The 15995-nt window shown below is 50.4% G+C and overlaps 2 protein-coding genes across 2 annotated transcripts; both read left to right on the top strand.

The window, feature by feature from the left end:
* Nucleotides 1–413: 413 nt before the first annotated feature.
* On the top strand, nt 414–3717 carry LOC137094883 (carcinoembryonic antigen-related cell adhesion molecule 16-like). Its single transcript, XM_067460807.1, has 2 exons — nt 414–465; nt 3338–3717. The coding sequence occupies exons 1-2, from the start codon at nt 414–416 to the stop codon at nt 3715–3717; spliced, it is 432 nt and encodes a 143-aa protein (XP_067316908.1).
* A 6113-nt stretch (nt 3718–9830) lies between these two features.
* Nucleotides 9831–13320, top strand: LOC137097990 (carcinoembryonic antigen-related cell adhesion molecule 6-like). The gene is made up of 2 exons (XM_067473549.1): nt 9831–9891; nt 12806–13320. Exons 1-2 carry the CDS (start codon nt 9840–9842, stop codon nt 13183–13185), a joined length of 432 nt encoding a protein of 143 aa, XP_067329650.1. The 5' UTR covers nt 9831–9839; the 3' UTR covers nt 13186–13320.
* Nucleotides 13321–15995: the final 2675 nt, after the last annotated feature.

The following is a 15995-nucleotide window of genomic DNA, read 5'->3' as shown; positions in this document are numbered from 1 at the left end:
ATTCAAATCAGATTTTACATGAGAGTGTACTGGGGGGGGGGGGGGGGGGCTCAGAGCCTCTGAATTTGGAAGTCAAACAAAGATTTAACACACCAGCATGGAAACAGAGGGAAGGAGAGACGTTGTCGCAAAGCTGGGACCCATAAAAAAAACACCAAAGGAAGTCATTAATTCAAGGGGGTGTGTGTGTCCGGAGAGGTCAAGAGTGGTGAGGGGGGGGGCTGGGGTCTCCATCCCTCCACCCCTCCCTCCCTCCATCCCTCGGCTCCCGCTGAGCTCACAATGGCCGCCCGGCGACGGCCGCAACGGGACCCGCGCCTCTTTCCCCAGGAAGCGAAGGGAGGGGAGGGAGGGGCAGGGAGAGACCCCCAAAGCCCATCCAGGAGACCCCCGGGCAGCCCAGTTGGAGCGGGATGGGGGCCCTCCTCGGGAACAAGGGGCCGTCGCCATCCACGCTCCTGGCAGGTGAAGAAGGGAGGGAGGGGGAAGGAGGAAAGGAAAGAGAGAAGGGAGGGAGGGAGGAGGAAAGGAAGGAAGGAAGAAAGGAAGGAAGGAAGGAAGGAAGGAAGGAAGGAAGGAAGGAAGGAAGGAAGGAAAGAAGGAAGGGGGAGGGAGGGAGGGAAGGGGTCAGGAAAGAGAGAAGGGAGGGAGGGAGGAGGAAAGGAAGGAAGGAAGGAAGGAAGGAAGGAAGGAAAGTAGGAAGAGGAAAGGAAAGGAAAGAAAGAAAGAAAGAAAGAAAGAAAGAAGGAAGGAGGGAAAGAAAGAAAGAAAGAAAGAAGGAAAGAAGGGGAGGGAGAAAGGAAGGAAGGAAGGAAAGAAGGAAGAAAGAAGGGAGGGAGGGAGGGAGGGAGGGGGGAAGGAAGGAAGGAGGGAAGGAAAGAAAGAGGAAAGGAGGGAAAGAAAGAAGGAAAGAAGGGGAGGGAGAAAGGAAGGAAGGAAGGAAAGAAGGAAGAAAGAAGGGAGGGAGGGAGGGAGGGAGGGAAGAAGGAAGGAAGGGAGGAAGGAAGGAAGGAAGGAGGGAAGGAAAGAAAGAGGAAAGGAGGGAAAGAAAGAATGAAAGAAGGGGAGGGAGAAAGGAAGGAAGGAAGGAAAGAAGGAAGAAAGTAGGGAGGGAGGGGGGAAGGAAGGAAGGAAGGAAGAAAGGGGGAGGGAGGGAGGGAGGAAGGAAGGAAGGAAGAAAGGGTGAGGGAGGGAGGGAGGGAGGAAGGAAAGGTGGAGAGAGAAAGGGAGGAAGGAAGGAAGGAAAGAAGAAATGAGGGAAAGAAAGAAAGAAAGAAAGAAGAAGGGAAGGAAGGAAAGAAGGAAGGAAGGAATGAGGGAAAGAGGAAAGAAGGGAAAGAAAGAAAGAAAGAAAGAAAGAAAGAAAGAAAGAAAGAAAGACGGAAGGAAGGAAGGAAGGAAGGAAGGAAGGAAGGAAGGAAGGAAGGAAGGAAGGAGCTCTCACAGGGAAAGGAGAGAAGGTCCAGGCAGAGAGCCAGGACTCAAAGGCAGGAAAAGGGGTCCCACCTCAACATTAGGTCTTTACAGAGCCAAATCTACTATTCTATCTCTATCTATCTATCTATCTATCTATCTATCTATCTATCTATCTATCTGCTTGTCTCTCAGTCATATCTATGGTTAGATGACCATGTTGGGTCTATTGGGAGGGCTTCAATGATATCAGGAGGGGAAGGACTTGATGCTCTTTAGAGATCCTTTCCAAAGCTAGGAATCTCTCTGTCTGCCTATCTATCTCTCAATCATATCTATGGCTGGGTGGCTATCTGTTGGGAGGGCTTGGATGGTGTCCACTGTCTTCCTTCATGGCAGATAGATTGGACTGGATGGTTTTGGATCTAGGATTCTATCTTCTTCCTCTCTAAATTGTATCTCTGGCTGAATGGCTATCTGTCTGGAAGGGTTGGATGGTGTCTTCCTCTATGGCTGAAGGGTTGGACTACATCTATCTGTTCCTCAGTCATGGATGGCCATTTTTTGGGAGGACTTGGGTAGTGTCTTTATGGCAGAAGAGGTTGGACTGGATGGTCTTTAGAGATCCCTTCCCGATCTTGGATTCTGTCTATCTATCTCTCAATCAATCATCTCTATGGCTGGATGGCTGTCTTTTAGGAGGGCTTGGATGGTGTCTTCCTCTATGGAAGAAGGGGTTGGACTGGATGGTCTTTAGAGATCCCTTCCCAAGCTACAATTCTATCATCTATCTATCTATCTATCTATCTATCTATCTATCTATCTATCTATCTATCATTTCTCAGTCACATCTATGGCTGGATGGCCACCCATTGGGAGTAGTAGTAGTAGTAGTAGCAGAAGCAAGGCATCCATGGAGCACACTTTGAGAACCGCCACCCAGCCTTTGTAATAGTAGTAGTAGTAGTAGTAGTAGTAATAGGAGGAGCAAGAGCTCCATGGAGCACACTTTGAGAACCGCCACCCAGCTTTTGTAATAATAGTAGTAGTGATAATAGTAGGAGCAACGGCTCCATGGAGCACACTTTGAGAACCACCACCCAGCCTTTGTAATAGTAGTAGTAGTAGGAGGAGGAGCAAGGGCTCCATGGAGCACATTTTGAGAACCGCCACCCAGCCTTTGTGATAGTAGTAGTAGTAGGAGGAGGAGCAAGAGCTCCATGGAGCACACTTTGAGAACCGCCACCCAGCTTTTGTAATAATAGTAGTAGTGATAATAGTAGGAGCAATGGCTCCATGGAGCACACTTTGAGAACCGCCACCCAGCCTTTGTAATAGTAGTAGCAGTAGGAGGAGGAGGAGGAGCAAGGGCTCCATGGAGCACACTTTGAGAACCACCACCCAGCCTTTGTAAGAGTAGAAGCAGTAGGAGGAGGAGCAAGGGCTCCATGGAGCACACTTTGAGAACCACCACCCAGCCTTTGTGATAGTAGTAGTAGTAGTAGTACTAGGAGCAAGGGCTCCATGGAACACACTTTGAGAACCGCCACCCACCTTTGTAATAAAAGTAGTAGTAATAGTAGTAGTAGGAGGAGCAAGGGGTCAATGGAGCATACTTTGAAAATAATAATAGTAGTAGGAGGGCTCTATGGAGTACACTTTGAGAACCACCAGACTTTGCAATAATAGTAGTAGTAGTACTAGGAGCAAGGGCTCCATGGAACACACTTTGAGCACCGCCACCCAGCCTTTGCAGTAATAGTAGTAGTAGTAGCAGTAGGAGCAAGGGCTCCATGGAGCACACTTTGAGAACCGCTGCATTGGAGGTCCAGGGGCTGCTTTGAGATATGAGATGTAACAGGTGTCTTTGCCTCCAAGGGATGCTTTGCGGGGAGTGACGCCACTTCCCTTGTTCTCTCGACAGTCTTCGTCCTGAGTGTTTGCTTCTTCTTGACCGAAGCCACCTGGAAGCCGACAGATATCATGGTGGAGCCACTGAAGCCGATGGAAGGAGGAAGCGTCCGCCTCATCCCACTCACTCATCCTCGAGACATAGTGACTTGTCGCTGGTTCCGAGGGGGAACGGACGGGGATAGCACCATCGTTGTCTTTTACTTCTATCCGAGCCCGGTGTCTAGGAATAGGGCAAGCTACACCGGGAGAGAGACTCTGAATGCCAACTGCACCCTTGAGATCACAGACTTAACCGTCAGCGACACTGCCAAGTACACCGCCCTGCTAGAGAGCCCCTTTGGAAGTAGGCTTGGGACCGTGGAGCTTGTGATCAGCGGTAGGCTTCCATAACCCTTGGTGCCATAGGCCTAGAATGTCGAGTCAGTGAAATATAGCACCCTGTAACATTTTGGGCTATTTATGTATTTATTTATTTATCGTGTCATCAGCAACCATACTATTATATTACATTTCTAACAGACCAAAACAAACACACAGATCAAGAAAAACCCACAGATAGTTTTCTAAGATCTACAGAGACACACGCTGGAACACCCCAGCAAGCGAGAGTCCAAAAGTGGCAGGCTCAAACCCAGAACCTCAATCCATGGCTGATACCAAATGAGAGACTCCCCCCTGGGCACACAGAGGACTGGGCGACTTGGAAGGCGCTGAACAGACTGCGCTCTGGCACCACGAGATGCAGAGCCAACCTCAAGAAATGGGGCCACCAAGTGGAGTCTATTATTTATTTATTTATTTATTGACTTTGCTTCTATACCGCTGTATCTCAAGCCCGAAGGCGACTCACGGCGGTTCACAAACAGTAAAAACAGTAGAAACAGCAGTGGTTCCATACAACTTATAACAATTGACTTAACACATTATCCATAAATTACCAATAAGCAATTACAATGCACAATTATTACAAAAAACCACCGTACCCAATCTTCTCATCATCCAAGCGTAGTCCAGGTTCGTCGTCCATTGTTCCATTCCTATGTTCCATTACCAGATTGCACTAAATTACTCAAACGCCTGCACAAACATCCAGGTCTTCACCTTTTTGCGGAATACCATTAGAGATGGTGCTAGTCTAATGTCCGTAGGAAGGGCGTTCCACAGCCAAGGAGCCACCACCGAGAAGGCCCTATCTCTCGTCCCCGCCAGCCGAGCTTGAGAAGCAGGCGGGATCGAGAGCAGGGTCTCCCCGGAAGATCTCAAAGTCCTGGTGGGTTCATAGGCAGAGATGCGGTCGGATAGGTAGCTTGGGCCCGAACCATTTAGGGCTTTAAAGGCCAACGCCAGCACTTTGAATTCAGCCCGGTAGCAGATCGGTAGTCAGTGGAGTTGGCGTAACAGGGGGGGGGGGGGGGTTGTATGCTCCCTGCGCTCCGCTCCTGTTAGAATCATGGCTGCCGAGCGTTGGACTAGTTGGAGCTTCCGAGCTGTCTTCAAAGGCAACCCCACGTAGAGAGTGTTGCAGTAGTCTAAACGGGATGTAACCAGAGCGTGGACTACCGTGGCCAAGTCAGACTTCCCAAGGTACGGGCGCAGCTGGCGCACAAGCTTTAACTGTGCAAATGCTCCCCTGGTCACCGCCGAAACCTGAGGCTCCAGGCTCAGCGATGAATCCAGGGTCACTCCCAAGCTGCGAACCTGTGTCTTCAGGGGGAGTGCGACCCCATCCAACACAGGCTGTCACCCTATGCCCTGTTCGGCCTTGCGACTGACCAGGAGTACCTCTGTCTTGTCTGGATTTAGTTTCAATCTGTTGTCCCTCATCCAGTCTGTCACAGCGGCCAAGCACCGGTTCAGGACCTGGACAGCCTCCTTAGTAGCAGGTGGGAAGGAGTGACAGAGTTGGACATCATCTGCGTACAGGTGACACCGCACCCCGAAACTCCGGATGATCTCCCCCAGCGGCTTCATGTAGATGTTGAACAACATGGGAGACAATATTGAGCCCTGAGGAACCCCACAAGACAATGGTTGTGGGGTTGAACAGGTGTCCCCCAACAACACCTTCTGAGATCGACCCTCCAGGAATGAGCGGAGCCACTGCAAAGCAGTCCCTCCAAGACCCATCCCTGCGAGGCGTCCCAGAAGGAGACCGTGGTCGATGGTATCGAAGGCCGCTGAGAGGTCCAGCAGCACCAACAGGGACACACTCCCCCTGTCCAGCTCCCGGCGCAGATCATCCACTGAGGCGACCAAGGCTGTCTCGGTACCATGTCCCGGCCTAAAGCCAGACTGTGCCGGGTCTAGATAATCCATGTCTATAATTTCAACCCCTCCCGAAATATTTTTCTGGATACGGCCCTGGAGCACTGTATGGGGGGGGGGGGGCTCCTCCCCCACGGGCTGGATAAGTGCCCTTGGCGGGCCAGAAGTGGCACGCGGGCCTTAGTTTGGGGACCCCTGGTCTATTGGTTCAGCCACCCCTGCCCGAGGGGCAGCCCTTCTGTCAAGACCCAGAAGCCTTAAGTATAGCCAAACACAAGGTAGAAGGTCCAGAGACAAGTTTGTTGCACAAAAAGAGTCTTTTAAGGCACTTAACTTCAGTGCAATAAAGGTGACCAAGGCTGTCTCGGTACCATGTCCCGGCCTAAAGCCAGACTGTGCCGGGTCTAAATAATCCGTGTCTACCAAGAATACCTGGAGTTGTGAGGCCACCACACGTTCCAAGACTTTGCCCAAGAAGGGGAGATTGGAAACTGGCCGATAGTTGTCGAATTTGGTGGGGTCCAGTGATGGTTTTTTCAACAGCGGTTTTATCACAGATTGTTTTAAGCTCGCTGGAATCTTGCCTTCCCGAAGGGAAGCATTAACCACCACCTTAACCCACTCAGCCAATCCCCCTCTGGCCTCCTTTAGAAGCCAGGATGGGCAGGGGTCCAGGATGCATGTGGTTGGCCTCATTCCTCCAAGTATCTTGTCCACATCCTCGGGTTTCACCAATTGAAATGAATCCATCAAAACTGGACAAGCAGGTGCTCGTGTTACATCCTCAGAGACTGCCATTAACAGGGTATCCCGACCAGAACGGATCAAAGCGACTTTGTCTGCAAAGAACTGAGCAAAAGCTTCACAGCGAGAAGTCAAATCGTCAGTCTAAAGACTGTTTGTGGTGGAAACCTCTGAGAACTTCTCTTTAGGCCCCCTGGCTTCCCGCTGGGCAAAGGTTACACGTCCTGTTCTAAAGGAAATTATTTACAGGCCCAGCGCGCGACAGAACAGTAGTGAAGCAACCAAGTTGGGAGGGGGGGGGGATGTTGAATGCTCTCATTAAGGAGGCCAGACTTGGTGGAGGTGGTTGACAAGGGCAGAGCTGCAGACCCCCCCCCCCCTATATATACTTGGCTATACTTGGTTAAGTATAAGTTAAGGAGGGGGGGGGAATGTATAAGTATATACTTGGTTAAGTATAAGTTAAGGAGGGGGGGGGATGTTGAATGCTCTCATTAAGGAGGCCAGACTTGGTGGAGGTGGTTGACAAGGGCGGAGCTGCAGACCCCCCCCCCCATATATACTTGGCTATACATGGTTAAGTATAAGTTAAGGAGGGGGGGGGAATGTATAAGTATATACTTGGTTAAGTATAAGTTAAGGAGGGGGGATGTATAAGTTAAGGAGGGGGGGGATGTTGAATGCTCTCATTAAGGAGGCCAGACTTGGTGGAGGTGGTTGACAAGGGCAGAGCTGCAGACCCCCCCCCATATATACTTGGCTATACTTGGTTAAGTATAAGTTAAGGAGGGGGGGGGGGATGTATAAGTATATACTTGGTTAAGTATAAGTTAAGGAGGGGGGGGATGTATAAGTATATACTTGGTTAAGTATAAGTTAAGGAGGGGGGGATGTATAAGTTAAGGAGGGGGGGGGATGTTGAATGCTCTCATTAAGGAGGCCAGACTTGGTGGAGGTGGTTGACAAGGGCAGAGCTGCAGACCCCCCCACCCCCCGCTGTGCTCTTTGCTTCAGCGTGAGCTAGGAGGCAAGTTTTGACCCCCCCCTGCGAAATTTTCAACCCCCCCCCCCCGATAATTTCAATCCCTCCCGAAATATTTTTCTGGCTACGGCCCTGGAGCACTGTATGGGGGGGGGGGGGCGCTCCTCCTCCACAGGCTGGATAAGTGCCCTTGGCGGGCCAGAAGTGGCCCGCGGGCCTTAGTTTGGGGACCCCTGGTCTATTGGTTCAGGCACCCCTGCCCGAGGGGCAGCCCTTCTGTCAAGACCCAGAAGCCTTAAGTATAGCCAAACACAAGGTAGAAGGTCCAAACACAAGTTTGTTGTACAAAAAGAGTCTTTTAAGGCACTTAACTTCAGTGCAATAAGCTCCAACAGTAATTTGGCATCAAAAATAAAGCGATACATGTGACAAATGCAAGATACTCCACTTTGGCAGAAAAAATGAAATGCAAAGATACAGAATGGGGGACAATGCCTGGCTCAAGAGCAGTACGTGTGAAAAAGATCTTGGAGTCCTCGTGGGGAGGAAGTTAAACATGAGCCAGGAATGTGATGTGGCGGCAAAAAAAGCCAATGGGATTTTGGCCTGCATCAGTAGGAGCCTAGTGTCTCGATCTAGGGAAGTCCTGCTCCCCATGCTCTATTCCGCTTTGGTTAGACCACACCTGGAATATTGTGTCCAATTCTGGGCACCACCATTCAAGAGAGATATTGACTCTAAGCTGGAATGTGTCCAGAGGAGGGCGACTCAAAGGATCAAGGGTCTGGAGAACAAGCCCTATGAGGAGCGGCTTAAGGAGCTGGGCATGTTTAGCCTGAAGAAGAGAAGGCTGAGAGGAGACATGATAGCCATGTATACATATGTGAGAGGAAGCCACAGGGAGGAGGAGGGAGCAAGCTTGTTTTCTGCTTCCCTGGAGACTAGGACGCAATGGAGCAATGGCTTCAAACTACAAGAGAGGAGATTCCATCTGAACATGAGGAAGAACTTCCTGACTGTGAGAGCCGTTCAGCAGTGGAACTCTCTGCCCCGGAGCGTGATGGAGGCTCCTTCTTTGGAAGCTTTGAAGCAGAGGCTGGATGGCCATCTCTCAGGGGTGCTTTGAATGCAATGTTCCTGCTTCTTGGCAGAATGGGGTTGGACTGGATGATGGCCCAGGAGGTCTCTTCCAACTCTTGGATTCTAGGATTCTATGAAAGGAGATTCCATGTGAACATGAGGAAGAACTTCCTGACTCTGAGAGCCGTTCAGCAGTGGAACTCTCTGCCCCAGAGTGTGGTGGAGGCTCCTTCTTTGGAAGCTTTTAAGCAGAGGCTGGATGGCCATTTGTCAGGGGTGATTTGAATGCAATATTCCTGCTTCTTGGCAGAATGGGGTTGGACTGGATGATGGCCCAGGTCTCTTCCAACTCTTTGATTCTATGATTCTATGAGCTGTCAATCATTCTTGTTGCCATCATCTTGCTTTTTTTGATGTTTAGCTGCAACCCGGCTTTTGCGCTTTCTTCTTTCACCTTGGTGAGAAGGCTCCTCAGCTCATCCTCGCTTTCGGCCATCAGAGTGGTGTCATCTGCATATCTGAGGTTGTGAATGTTTCTTCCAGCCATTTCCACCCCAGCGTTGCATTCCTCAAGCCCCGCACATCCTCGCATGATGTGTTCTGCATACACGTTAACAAGGTTGGGTGAGAGGATGCAGCCTTGCCGGATGCCTTTCCCAATCTGGAACCCGTCTCCTGTTCCGTGGTCAGTTCTGACTGTTGCAACTTGGTCCTTGGACAGATTCCTCAGGAGAGAAGGAAGGGGGCTTGGGATGCCCATCCCACCAAGGACTTGCCACCATTTATGATGATCCACACAGTCAAAGGCTTTAGAAGAGTCAATGAAGCAGAAGTAGATGTTCTTCTGACACTCCCTCTTGCCTTTCTCCATTCTCCAGCATCCGGATATTGGCAATCTGGTCTCTCGTTCCTCTGCCTTTTCTAAACCCAGCTTGAACATCTGGCAACTCTCGCTCCATGTCTGGCTGGAGTCTTCCTTGCAGGATCTGAGCCTAGGCTACCATATAATCCGATTCAAATCAGATTTTACATGAGAGTGTACTGGGGGGGGGGTGGGCTCAAAGCCTCTGAATTTAGAAAGAAAACAAAGATTTAACACACCAACATGGAAACAGAGGGAAGGAGAGACGTTGTCGCAAAGCTGGAACCAATAGAAAACACCAAAGGAAGTCATTAATTAAAGGGGGTGTGTGTGTCCGGAGAGGTCAAGAGTGGTAGGGGGGGGGGGGGGCTGGGGTCTCCCTCCCTCCCTCCCTCCCTCCCTCCCTCCCTCCCTTGGCACCCGCTGAGCTCACAATGGCCGCCCTGTGACAGCCGCAACGGGACCGGCGCCTCTTTCCCCAGGAAGCAAAGGGAGGGGAGGGGAGGGAGGGAGGGGAGGGGCAGGGAGAGACCCCCAAAGCCCATCCAGAAGACCCCCGGGCAGCCCAGTTCGAGCAGGATGGGGGCCCTCCTCGGGAACAAGGGGCCGTCGCCATCCACGCTCCTGGCAGGTGAAGAAGGGAGGGAGGGAAGGAGGGAAGGAGGAAAGGAAAGAGAGAAGGGAGGGAGGGAGGAGGAAAGAAAGAAAGGGGGAGGGAGGGAGGGAGGGAGGGAGGAAGGAAGGAAGGAAGGAAGGAAGGAAGAAAGGTGGAGAGAGAAAGGGAGGAAGGAACGAAGGAAGGAAAGAAGGAAGAAAGGGAGGGAGGGAGGAAGAACGGAAATAAGGAAGGAAGGAAGCAAGGAAGGAAGGAAAGAAAGAGGAAAGGAGAGAAGAAAGAAAAAAAGGAAAGAAAGAAAAAAGAAGAAAGAAAGGGGGAGAGAGAAATGGAAGAAAGAAGGAAGAAAGGGAGGGAGGGAGGAAAAAAGGAAGTAAGGAGAGGAGGAAGGAATGGGAAGGAAGGAAGGAAGGAAGGAAGGAAGGAAAGAAAGGAAGAAAGAAAGAAAGAAAGAAAGGGGGAGGGAAAGAAGGAAGGAATGAAGGGAGGGAGGGAGGAAAAAAGGAAGGATAGAAGGAGGGAAGGAAAGAGGAAAGGGGGGAAGGAAAGAAAGAAAGAAACAAGAAAGGGAGGGAGGAAGAAAGGAAGGGGGAGGAAGGAAGGAAAGCAAGAAGGAAGGAAAGAAAGAGGAAAGGAGGAAAGAAAGAAATTAAGAAAGGGAAGAAAGAAAGAAAGAAAGAAAGGGAAAGAGAAAGAAAGAAAGGGAGAGAGAAAGGGAAGAAGGAAGGGAGGGAGGGAGGGAGGAAAAAAGGAAGGAAGGAGAGGAGGAAGGAATGGGGAGGAAGGAAGGAAAGAAGGAAGGAAGGAAGGAAAGAGGAAATGAGGGAAAGAAAGAAAGAAAGGAAGGAAGGAAAGAAGGAAGGAAGGAATGAGGGAAGGGAGGGAGGAAAAAAGGAAGGAAAGGAGGGAAGGAAAGAAAGAAAGAAAGAAGAAAGGGAGGGAGGAAGGAAAGCAAGAAGGAAGGAAAGAAAGAGGAAAGGAGGAAAGAAAGAAAGAGAAAGAAAGAAAGAAAGAAAGGGAGAGAGAAAGGGAAGAAGGAAGGGAGGGAGGGAGGGAGGAAAAAAGGAAGGAAGGAGAGAAGGAAGGAATGGAGAGGAAGGAAGGAAAGAAGGAAGGAAGGAAGGAAACGACGGAAAGAAAGAAAGAAGAAGGGAAGGGAGGAAGGAAGGAATGAGGGAAGGGAGGGAGGAAAAAAGGAAGGAAAGAAGGAGGGAAGGAAAGAAGGGAAGGAAGGAAGGAAAGAAAGAAAGACAAAAAGAAGGAAGGAAGGAGCTCTCACAGGGAAGGGAGAGAAGGTCCAGGCAGAGAGCCAGGACTCAAAGGCAGGGAAAGGGGTCCCACCTCAACATTAGGTCTTTACAGAGCCAAATCTACTATTCTCTATCTATCTATCTATCTATCTATCTATCTATCTATCTATCTGCTTGTCTCTCAGTCATACGGTCGCGTTGGGAGAGATGGGATGATGTATATCTTCCTTTATGGCCGCAGGCTTTGGACTGGATGTTCTTTAGAGATCCCTTTAGAGATCTATGACTGGATGGCTATCTGTCGGGAAGGCTTGGATGGTGTCTTCCTCTATGGCTGAAGGGTTGGACTACATCTATCTGTTCCTCAGTCATGGATGGCCATTTTTTGGGAGGACTTGGGTAGTGTCTTTATGGCAGAAGAGGTTGGACTGGATGGTCTTTAGAGATCCCTTCCCGATCTTGGATTCTGTCTATCTATCTCTCAATCAATCATCTCTATGGCTGGATGGCTGTCTTTTAGGAGGGCTTGGATGGTGTCTTCCTCTATGGAAGAAGGGGTTGGACTGGATGGTCTTTAGAGATCCCTTCCCAAGCTACAATTCTATCATCTATCTGTCTGTCTGTCTGTCTGTCTGTCTGTCTATCTATCTATCTATCTATCTATCTATCTATCTATCATTTCTCAGTCATATCTATGGCTGGATGGCCACCCATTGGGAGTAGTAGTAGTAGTAGTAGCAGCAGAAGCAAGGCATCCATGGAGCACACTTTGAGAACCGCCATCCAGCCTTTGTAATAGTAGTAGTAGTAGGAGGAGGAGGAGCAAGGGCTCCATGGAGCACATTTTGAGAACCGCCACCCAGCCTTTGTGATAGTAGTAGTAGTAGTAGTAGGAGTAGGAGGAGCAAGGGCTCCATGGAGCACACTTTGAGAACCACCACCCAGCCTTTGTAATAACAGTGGTAGTGATAATAGTAAGAGCAAGGGCTCCATGGAGCACACTTTGAGAACCGCCACCCAGCTTTTGTAGTAATAGTAGTAGTGATAATAGTAAGAGCAACGGCTCCATGGAGCACACTTTGAGAACCACCACCCAGCCTTTGTAATAGTAGTAGTAGTAGTAGTAGTAGGAGGAGGAGCAAGGGCTCCATGGAGCACACTTTGAGAACCACCACCCAGTTTTGTAAGAATAGTAGTAGTGATAATAGTAGAAACAAGGGCTCCATGGAGCACACTTTGAGAACCACCACCCAGTTTCGTAAGAATAGTAGTAGTGATAATAGTAGAAACAAGGGCTCCATGGAGCACACTTTGAGAACCGCCACCCACCTTTGTAATAAAAGTAGTAGTAATAATAGTAGTAGTAGTACTAGGAGCAAGGGCTCCATGGAACACACTTTGAGAACCGCCACCCAGCCTTTGCAGTAATAGTAGTAGTAGTAGTAGTAGGAGCAAGGGTTCCATGGAGCACACTTTGAGAACCGCCACCCAGCCTTTGCAATAATAGTAGTAGTAGTAGTACTAGGAGCAAGGGCTCCATGGAGCACATTTTGAGAACCACTGCATTGGAGGTCCAGGGGCTGCTTTGAGATATGAGCCAGGTGTGGATGTAACAGGTGTCTTTGCCTCCAAGGGATGCTTTGCGGGGAGTGACGCCCCTTCCCTTCTTCTCTCGACAGCCTTCATCCTGAGTGTTTGCTTCTTCTCGACCGAAGCCACCTGGAAGCCGACAGATATCACGGTGGAGCCACTGAAGCCGATGGAAGGAGGAAGCATCCGCCTCATCCCGGTCACTAGTCCTCGAGACATGGTGACTTGTCGCTGGTTCCGAGGGGGAACGGACGGGGATAGTACCATCGTTGTCTTTTACTTCTATCCGAGCCCGGTGTCTAGGATTAGGACAAGCTACACCGGGCGAGAGACCCTGGATGCCAACTGCACCCTTGAGATCACAGACTTAACCGTCAGCGACACTGCCAAGTACACCGCCCTGCTAGAGAGCCCCTTTGGAAGTAGGCTTGGGACCGTGGAGCTTGTGATCAGCGGCAGGCTTCCATAACCCTTGGTGCCATAGGCCTAGAATGTTGAGTCAGTGAAACATGGCACCCTGTAACATTTTGGGCTATTTATGTATTTATTTATTTATCGTGTCATCAGCAACCATACCATTGCATTACATTTCTAACAGAGCAAAACAAACACACAGATTAAGAAAAACCCACAGATAGTTTTCTAAGATCTACAGAGACACACGCTGGAACACCCCAGCAAGCGAGAGTCCAAAAGTGGCAGGCTCAAACCCAGAACCTCAATCCATGGCTGATACCAAATGAGAGACTCCCCCCTGGGCACACAGAAGAGTGGGCGACTTGGAAGGCGCTGAACAGACTGCGCTCTGGCACCACGAGATGCAGAGCCAACCTCAAGAAATGGGGCCAGAAAGTGGAGTCTATTATTTATTTATTTATTTATGTATTTACTTTGCTTCTATACGGCTGTATCTCAAGCCCGAAGGCGACTCACAGCGGTTCACAAACAGTAAAAACAGTAGAAACAGCAGTGGTTCCATACAACATATAACAATTGACTTAACACATTATCCATAAATTACCAATAAGCAATTACAATGCACAATTATTACAAAAAACAACCGTACCCAATCTTCTCATCATCCAAGCGTAGTCCAGGTTCGTCGTCCATTGTTCCATTCCTATGTTCCATTACCAGATTGCGCTAAATTACTCAAACGCCTGCACAAACATCCAGGTCTTCACCTTTTTGCGGAATACCATTAGAGATGGTGCTAGTCTAATGTCCGTAGGAAGGGCGTTCCACAGCCGAGGAGCCACCACCGAGAAGGCCCTATCTTTCGTCCCCGCCAGCCGAGCTTGAGAAGCAGGCGGGTTCGAGAGCAGGGTCTCCCCGGAAGATCTCAAAGTCCTGGTGGGTTCATAGGCAGAGATGCGGTCGGATAGGTAGCTTGGGCCGGAACCGTTTAGGGCTTTAAAGGCCAACGCCAGCACTTTGAATTCAGCCCGGTAGCAGATCGGTAGCCAGTGGAGTTGGCACAACAGGGGGGCTGTATGCTCCCTGCGCTCCGCTCCTGTTAGAATCATGGCTGCCGAGCGTTGGACTAGTTGGAGCTTCCGAGCTGTCTTCAAAGGCAACCCCACGTAGAGAGCGTTGCAGTAGTCTAAACGGGATGTAACCAGAGCGTGGACTACCGTGGCCAAGTCAGACTTCCCAAGGTACGGGCGCAGCTGGCGCACAAGCTTTAGCTGTGCGAATGCTCCCCTGGTCACCGCCGAAACCTGGGGTTCCAGGCTCAGCGATGAGTCCAGGGTCACACCCAAGCTGCGAACTTGCGTCTTCAGGGGGAGTGCGGCCCCATCCAACACAGGCTGTCACCCTATGCCCTGTTCGGCCTTGCGACTGACCAGGAGGACCTCTGTCTTGTCTGGATTTAGTTTCAATCTGTTGTCCCTCATCCAGACTGTCACAGCGGCCAAGCACCGGTTCAGGACCTGGACAGCCTCCTTAGTAGCAGGTGGGAAGGAGTGACAGAGCTGAACATCATCTGCGTACAGATGACACCGTACCCCGAAACTCCGGATGATCTCCCCCAGCGGCTTCATGTAGATGTTAAACAACATGGGAGACAATACTGAGCCCTGAGGAACCCCACAAGACAATGGTTGTGGGGTTGAACAGGTGTCCCCCAACAACACCTTCTGAGATCGACCCTCCAGGAATGACTGGAGCCACTGCAAAGCAGTCCCTCCAAGACCCATCCCTGCGAGGCGTCCCAGAAGGATACCGTGGTCGACGGTATCGAAGGCCGCTGAGAGGTCCAGCAGCACCAACAGGGACACACTTCCCTTTTCCAGCTCCTGGCTTAGATCATCCACTAAGGCGACCAAGGCTGTCTCGGTACCATGTCCCGGCCTAAAGCCAGACTGTGCCGGGTCTAGATAATCCGTGTCTACCAAGAATGCCTGGAGTTGTGAGGCCACCACACGTTCCAAGACTTTGCCCAAGAAGGGGAGATTGGAAACTGGCCGATAGTTGTCGAATTGAGTGGGGTCCAGTGATGGTTTCTTCAACAGCGGTTTTATTATAGCTTGTTTTAAGCTTGCTGGAATCTTGCCTTCCCGAAGGGAAGCATTAACCACCACCTTCACCCACTCAGACAATCCCCCTCTGGCCTCCTTTAGAAGCCAGGATGGGCAGGGGTCCAGGATGCATGTGGCTGGCCTCATTCCTCCAAGTATCTTGTCCACATCCTCGAGTTTCACCAATTGAAATGAATCCATCAAAACTGGACAAGCAGGTGCTCGTGTTACATCCTCAGAGACTGCCATTACCATGGTATCCAGACCAGAACGGATCAAAGCGACTTTGTCTGCAAAGAACTGAGCAAAAGCTTCACAGCGAGAAGTCAAATCGTCAGTCTAAAAACTGTTTGTGGTGGAAACCTCTGAGAACTTCTCTTTAGGCCCCCTGGCTTCCCACTGGGCAAAGGTTACACGTCCTGTTCTAAAGGAAATTATTTACAGGCCCAGCGCGCGACAGAACAGTAGTGAAGCAACCAAGTTGGGGGGGGGGATGTTGAATGCTCTCATTAAGGAGGCCAGACTTGGTGGAGGTGGTTGACAAGGGCGGAGCTGCAGACCCCTCCCCCCCCCCCGCTGTGCTCTTTGCTTCAGCGTGAGCTAGGAGGTAAGTTTCAACCCCCCCCCGTGAAATTTTCAACCCCCCCCCGATAATTTCAACCCCTCCCGAAATATTTTTCTGGCTAGGGCCCTGGAGCACTGTATGGGGGGGGGGGGTGGTGCTCCTCCTCCACAGGCCGGATAAATGCCCTTGGCG

This window comes from Anolis sagrei, chromosome X (genome assembly GCF_037176765.1).
Source record: "Anolis sagrei isolate rAnoSag1 chromosome X, rAnoSag1.mat, whole genome shotgun sequence".
In the NCBI taxonomy this organism is placed as follows: Eukaryota; Metazoa; Chordata; class Lepidosauria; order Squamata; family Dactyloidae; genus Anolis; species Anolis sagrei.
This window is presented reverse-complemented; position numbering and strand designations above follow the sequence as displayed.

Coding starts and splice junctions, on each gene's coding strand:
- LOC137094883 (XM_067460807.1), top strand. CDS start 414: ATGGGGGCCCTCCTCGGGAACAAGGGGCCGTCGCCATCCACGCTCCTG. Junction 466..3,337: donor GCCATCCACGCTCCTGGCAG/GTGAAGAAGGGA, acceptor TTCTCTCGACAG/TCTTCGTCCTGAGTGTTTGC.
- LOC137097990 (XM_067473549.1), top strand. CDS start 9,840: ATGGGGGCCCTCCTCGGGAACAAGGGGCCGTCGCCATCCACGCTCCTG. Junction 9,892..12,805: donor GCCATCCACGCTCCTGGCAG/GTGAAGAAGGGA, acceptor TTCTCTCGACAG/CCTTCATCCTGAGTGTTTGC.